The 7091-nt window shown below is 35.1% G+C and overlaps 1 protein-coding gene across 1 annotated transcript; it reads left to right on the top strand.

Moving 5' to 3' along the window:
* The first annotated feature begins 5782 nt into the window (after positions 1-5782).
* On the top strand, positions 5783-6535 carry LOC106315110 (glutathione S-transferase T3-like). Its single transcript, XM_013752880.1, has 2 exons — positions 5783-6199; positions 6296-6535. The coding sequence occupies exons 1-2, from the start codon at positions 5783-5785 to the stop codon at positions 6533-6535; spliced, it is 657 nt and encodes a 218-aa protein (XP_013608334.1).
* The last annotated feature ends 556 nt before the right edge of the window (positions 6536-7091 follow it).

Below are 7091 nucleotides of genomic sequence, written 5' to 3'. Positions count from 1 at the left end.
TATTAATCTCAAGATCTACAAATTTTAAAATAGATGGGATATATATTTTCGTCTAACTGGAAAGTGTTTTTTTTTTAAATTAATCTGAAAATATCTCAAATTTATGGAATGACTCAGGCTAATATTCAACAAATATGCAACCCACATATAGAAATTGTTAAACCGTGTTTTTAAACTAAAAGTCTGGAACTTAATTTAAACCATGTTATCATTTTAAAAAACAGAAAAGGACATCGCATAAATTGCAGGGAACCAAGCATTTAACAATATAGCCTTACATTTTAGAAGTTTGTTTTGTCTACTAAATGTGGATTTTATAAAAGTAAAGAAAACAATCTACGGAAAATGCGAGAGATAAACGAAAAAATGAGAGAAGGGGGAATAGAAAATAATAATGGTTCCTTAATTCCAGACAATCTCCGTCTCTTTTATGGCCTCACTCTCCCTCAGACTTCGATTATCCGTCAGACTCACACATCGCCTCAATAGTTATCTTTCTTTTTCTTCTATTCTTTTTATTTTTTTCTTATAATTATTCGTTCTCGTAGACTTGTACTATATATCTATTTAAACTCACTGTATATCTACATATCTTTTTATGTGTTTTTTTATGCTAGCTATATCGTTTTATCTTTACAATGGGTATTCTATTATTTTATCTACATTTTCCTTATCGTATACTACGTTTACCGCATTTTTACTGCCCAACCATGACAAACACAGTTGCCATTTTGCACGTTGATTTGATAGTATGAATATTGATTTGCCGAAAGAATTTTCATAGAATGAATATTTGATAGTATGAATATTGAACAAAAAAAAAAAAGAATATTGATTTGCCGAAAGAATTTTCATTTTAATGTTTTTATTTACTTTTCAATCTGAAACCATTTCAGTATAATATAAAATGAAAAGTGTTGACGACGTGGTATTTTCATCAGCTTTTCGCATGCGCCAAAAGTAACTCTCACGTGCTGACCACACATTTACACCCATTTATCTTTATTTTATTTTCTTCATTATTTTCAACAATTTTATTGTTTTGGTAATCTATATACTTGCGTAGGCCTCAGTTTTTTATCCGAGATCCGGATTCGATCCGAGATTCGATCTGGATTCGATCTGAAAATCCGGATATCCGGAGGGGCTGAATCCGGATCCAGATAGTAAAATGTTGGATCCGTCAAAGCCGGATCCGGATCCGGATATCTTGATTTTTTAGTCCGAATTTTCGGATCCGTAAGTTTTATTAATAACTATTTTAGAAATAGTAATATTTATATTTAAAAACTAACTTTTTAATATATTTTCATTTTTATAATAGTATACGTAAATTTTTATGTAAATTTTGTAATATGATACATTGAAATCATTAAAAACATTATATATATTTTTTATTTTAAAATTATTTTTAATATTTTTATATATATTAATATTATTTATTTATTAATTTTAAGGATCCAAATCTGGATCCAGATATCCGCCGGATATTACAATTTTTAGAAAGATATCCGCCATCCGGATATCCAAGAACACCGGATCCGGATAAGGATAGTAAAATTATGGATCCGCCGGATAAGGATCCGGATCAGGATACCTTAAAGTTGTCCGGATACCCGATCCGTCCCAGGCCTATGCTTACCTATATAATTTACCATGTTTATTTATGATCTTATTACTTGTACTGATATATAAGTTTACCAGCTACGATTTTTAGTATAATACTAACCTTTTGTTCAGCTATTATATAACCAGTTACGAACATGATCCTGTAGCAGCTAGTCCTAATTTAATTTATTTTATCTTTTACGATATTCTCATTCCGTTTGTCACTTACAAGTTTGACTGTAGTTATACCTTTTACACATTTTTTTTTGTGCTAAAACACATTTTACAAAATTGTTTCAAAAATAGTTTTGTTATTTGGTGGATATATTATTCTGACTGAGAAGTTAACTTGATCATACTATTATATATATTCAGCTATGGTAAAATACCTTTTTCATGTGTAGAACCAACCACACCTGGAGTCGGATCCATTAACGAAGTGTCATAAATATATCGGTTTTGTTAATGTATATGATTGTTATTGTCACTCATAGATCTGTTGCTTTTAAAGGTTCTCTTCGGTCATGTTTTTATTTATTTTTTAGATTCATTCAAATTTTGAGGCACTTGTCGTTAGCTGTGGCTCATAATGATAATGCACAATTTCATACTATACTAAAATAGTATATATGTTTGACCCATGTGCTTGATTGTTTCGCAAGCGACAAATTAAACAGTTTTAAAACAGTTGTTAAAAATGGTTATATAATCAACTTCTTCTTTTTAACTCGAGGTTGAAATTACTCTTTTTGGTTACAATGATTACCTTATTTTATTTCGTAGTGTCTAGTGATGAAACCATGATTCTTTGTTCTATTCTTTCAAATTCTATAGAAAATTACGCGCTATATAAATATTTTATATGTTTCAACAATAAAGTATTTTATGCAAATTAATTAATGTGTGCATGTGTATGTGTAACATGACGACAATAGCCTAAACCAAAGAGAAACTGAAACTGTTTAAATCATCGCTGTTGCTTCTTCACCATTCCAAGTTCGACTAAATGCGCGTAATATTCACCATCTTTGTTAAAAATAGAGTACGAATATTCCTTTTAAGATTTAACCGGACATGCAATATAAACATGTCCTAACCAAGTACGTTCATTCATTTATGTATGTGTATATATGTAGAACGCTTACAAATTCAATTCAATTACATTATCATATTCATAAATACAGACTTAACATTTTACATAAAACAATTTACAATCTATGACGAACGTTTTTTATTAAATAATGCAATACACAATCTAACACGCCCGAAACGTAGAGAAATAGTTCAACTTTTTTTTTGAAACAGAATTCAATTTTGCAGCATGTTGCATTATGCACTAGCTTACCTACGGAATCTACGTAAACTGCATATTACATATATAAGCACTAAACATGGTAAGAAACACAACGAATCAACGATTAACTTGTATATTATTTAATTTAAAATACCATTGAATTCAAAGCATATCCACTTAAAATATGATGTTAGTATTGAGTAAAACAAAATAAGGTATTTATGAGATTGAAACATTCTCTTTAATCATATTAAATGACAATCAAAACAAAATCATAGAAGACTGTAAAGGAAGATATATAAGTTAACGAATCAGTCTATGTTACAGTTATACCATCATGTTGATATTTTTGAAGTTCCAATTATAAATCATATTTCATGTAAATGTGTCAAATTGTATTTGATATTAACAAATTTTAATCGTTTTGCCTGGAAAAAAAATCATGTCGCGAGTTGCTACAAAGAAAAAAGAAGTGTCCCCACTAGTTTCGCATTTTAGTACAAACTCAAATTATACACAGTAATATTCCTTGAGATAAATAAACCATTTGGAAGCCGAAATAAATCCAAATTTAAATATGGAAAAGGTCAAAATGTCACACTCTTGCTTTGTTTTTTTTGTTTTAAATATTATCTTTTGCTTTTTATTTGTCAAATATATATATTGTGTTGTTGATGTTGCTGGTCTTGATGGGATATTAATATTCCTCCACTTTGTCCCCTCCTAACTCCCCACCCAAATTTAACATTTTCTTCTCCTATTTATTGTCCATTTTACTTACCTCTTGATATAACGTATAGTTTTAGTGTACCATTTATGAATAATCATATATATACACGATATAAGAGCAGCATTAACGCTGGTTGTTACGGAGGTGCTTAGGTGATTTTTGGTTAAAAAAAAAAGAAAATGCAGTCATTAACCAAACATCGACGCTTAATTAAGCTCACGAAGCAGCGGTGCTACCCAACACGTGTCACTCTTTCAGCACTCCGCGTTTCTTTCTCTCTCTCGCGAAACACAAGTTGGGTGTGTTTCTTTCTCGACGACTCCGCCATCTTCTCTCTAGACGAAACCGATCTCTCTGTCGACTCCACCATGATGGCTGAGTGATCAATCGGCGCTGATGTCTCCTCGTGTCTCTCGATCTCCCCGGCGGCTCCGTGATCAATCGACGATTTAATCGTGTTCGTGTCTCTCGGTTTCCTCGACGCCTCCTCGACGACTCCGCGAAGATGATCTCTCCTGGTCTCTGTCGATCTCCTCGACGCCTCCTCGACGAAATCTACGATGATCTCTCCTCGTCTCTCTCTCTCTCTTTCCTCGACGAATCCGCGATGAATCTCCTCTACGAAATCAAAAAGAAAGGTAAAGAGACAGACGGATATGTCTCTGTCTTTGTTTCTGTCTATGTCTAATGATATGTCTCTGTCTTCGTTTCTTCAGATGGACGGACCAAGAGACGAAGGTTGGTCAAACGAGACAACTACAATGAAGCGTCTGTGATTCAGGTAAAACTTCAACAGGATTTGATTGAACGTTTGATAAAAAGACTTGGATCTATTCGGGTCGGTTCCTTTTCGGTTCCGGTTCTTTCGGGTAAAAAAAATTTAGATCCAAAAGGTACTTGTAAATTTTCGGTCCGGTTCCGGGTCGTGTATTTTTGGATCGGTTCCGGTTCGGTTCTTCGGGTCCAGGTTAAAATGCCCAAGCCTAGACGATTTAATCGTGTTCGTGTCTCTCAGTCTCCTTGACGCCTCCTCGACACGTGTCTATCGATCTCCCCGACGGCTCCGTGATCAATCGACGATTTAATCGTGTTCGTGTCTCTCGGTCTCCCCGACGCCTCCTCGACGACTCCGCGACGATGATCTCTCCTGGTCTCTGTCGATCTCCTCGACGCCTCCTCGATGATATCTACGATGATCTCTCCTCGTCTCTCTCTCTCTCTCCTCGACGAATCCGCGATGAATCTCCTCTACGAAATCAAAAAGAAAGGTAAAGAGACAGACGGATATGTCTCTGTCTTTGTTTCTGTCTCTGTCTAATGATATGTCTCTGTCTTTGTTTCTTCAGATGGACGGACCAAGAGACGAAGGTTGGTCAAACGAGACAACTACAATGAAGCGTATGTGATTCAGGTAAAACTTCAATAGGACTTGATTCAACGTTTGATAAAAAAACTTGGTTTATATTGTAATTGAGTTGAGATAGTATGAACTGAATGGTTTCTTGTCCTGATTGTTTAAGAGTTCTCAATTGATCGGATCTCATGATTTTGTTTTGTTTATCACTTGTTTCATGAATGGTTTCTTGTCCTAATTGTTTAAGAGTTCTCAATTGAATCGGGTCTCATGATTTGTTCTGTTTATCACTTGTTTCATGAATGATTCTTGTCTTAATTGTTTAAGAGTTCTATTATATTGAAATAGCTTTTGTCTGAATTGAATCTAGTGTCCTGAATTTGATTTGTTTTTGTTTGTTTGTCTCTCTAGCTCAGTTTCTCATTGTTGTTTTTTTTTTGCTTGGTTGTCTGTGTCTTGAGCTCCATCGGTGAAGCAAACAGGAAGGAGCGTCTGCAACCAGAGGAGTGTATTCCCTTGCGCAAAACAGGTAAATGTTTAAAACTTTTAATGCCATTGAAAGCTTTATGGTTAAGTAGTTAATGTGTTGGGTGTGTTTGCATTGATGTTGTTAGTTAGGTAATTAAAAACTTTGCTTTAGTTTTAATTGTCTAAATTTGTGGTTGATTATGGTTGTGAAACGGTAATAAATGGGAGTTAGATATATGTCAACTCGAAAACTCTTTTAAAACTCCTTCTTTCTCATCCATCTCAAACAGATTCCTATCTGTTTTTTCTCTAATCTCTAACCTCGGAAATGGAATTTAATCCTTTTACTGAGCCTTCAAACTTTGTTGACCTGCTTAGCAGTGAACAGAATGTTGTCTTTGGTAATGTACCCGAGTCACAGCTTCCCTTCTTTGCTTGTCAAGCCACGCACGATTCGAACATTGGTGAAGAGACTCAAGGCAGCCGTAAGGAGAGGAGGACGTGGTCTCCAACTGACGATGTTGTGCTCATAGATGCAGTAGTAGGGAATGAACAGAGGTCTATTGCATTCTGGAAGAGAATTGATGCGTACTACAACGCTAGTCCTAAACTTGTTGGGTGTGAAAAGCGAGAGGCAGCTAACTGTAAGAATCGTTGGCAGAAGATAAATGACCTTGTTTGCAAGTTTTGTGGAGCTTTTGAAGATGCGACCAGAGAGAGAACCAGTGGGCAAAATGAAGCTGATGTTCTCAAACTGGCCCACGAAATCTTCTTCACCAATTATAACAAAAAATTCATGCTTGAGCATGCTTGGAAAGAGTTGCGCAATGACCAAAAGTAGAGTGAGTTGTCTACGGCTAAAGCTGAGGGAAGCTCTAAAAAGAGGAAGAGTATGGACGTTTCTCACTCTGCAAGCTCTAAAGCAATTGATGTAGACTCTGGTGATGAAGCAACAACTCGTCCCCCTAGAGTTAAGGCAGTAAAAGGTCGTTCTAAGAAGCCAATTGGTGATGCAAAGGACTACGAAGAGTTTCAGAGAATGTGGAGTCTGAAGAAGGAGGATTTGACTATAAAGAAATAGCTGTCTAAGATCAAGCTTCTGGAGACTCTCATTGGTAAAGAAGGACCACTTGCGGATTATGAAGAAACTTTGAAGAAGAAACTGATTAATGAGTTAGGGTATAATTAAAATCAGTATCTGTTTTTCGTATTTTCTGTTGCTTGTGTTGCTTAAGTTTTGGTTTTAATAATGTATGCCTCTGTTTCTATTTAATGAGTAAAATGTTCTCTTAGTGGTTTTAATCATGTATGCCTCTGTTTCTATTTTAATCATATAGCAATGTTTCTGTATTGACCTTGTGTCCTACTGCAGGTGAACGAGTGAAGGTTTCACGTGAAGCTATACGGAGTGGAAGGATCACGAATTAAAAGAGGACTTGTCTAGTCTTGTAGTCACTGACAGTAACGAGTGGAGGAGGCTTCTTGTGTAGTCTTGTGAAGTCACGGACCTGCAAAAGTGAAATGTCTAGTGTTTAAGGCATGTGCAGTGTCTTGTTTGTATGCATATGTTTATTTCTTTTGTAACTCACTTGTATAAATTAGACACGCTTCTTTCAAACACAAGACCATCTCCTCTC

Source organism: Brassica oleracea, chromosome C9 (genome assembly GCF_000695525.1).
Source record: "Brassica oleracea var. oleracea cultivar TO1000 chromosome C9, BOL, whole genome shotgun sequence".
Classification (NCBI taxonomy): domain Eukaryota; kingdom Viridiplantae; phylum Streptophyta; class Magnoliopsida; order Brassicales; family Brassicaceae; genus Brassica; species Brassica oleracea.
This window is presented reverse-complemented; position numbering and strand designations above follow the sequence as displayed.

What these genes read in the sequence shown, in the direction of transcription:
- LOC106315110 (XM_013752880.1), top strand. Translation starts at nt 5,783, where the DNA reads ATGGAATTTAATCCTTTTACTGAGCCTTCAAACTTTGTTGACCTGCTT. An exon ending in GTGGGCAAAATGAAGCTGAT is followed by an intron (nt 6,200 to 6,295) that starts GTTCTCAAACTG and finishes GACCAAAAGTAG; the next exon opens with AGTGAGTTGTCTACGGCTAA.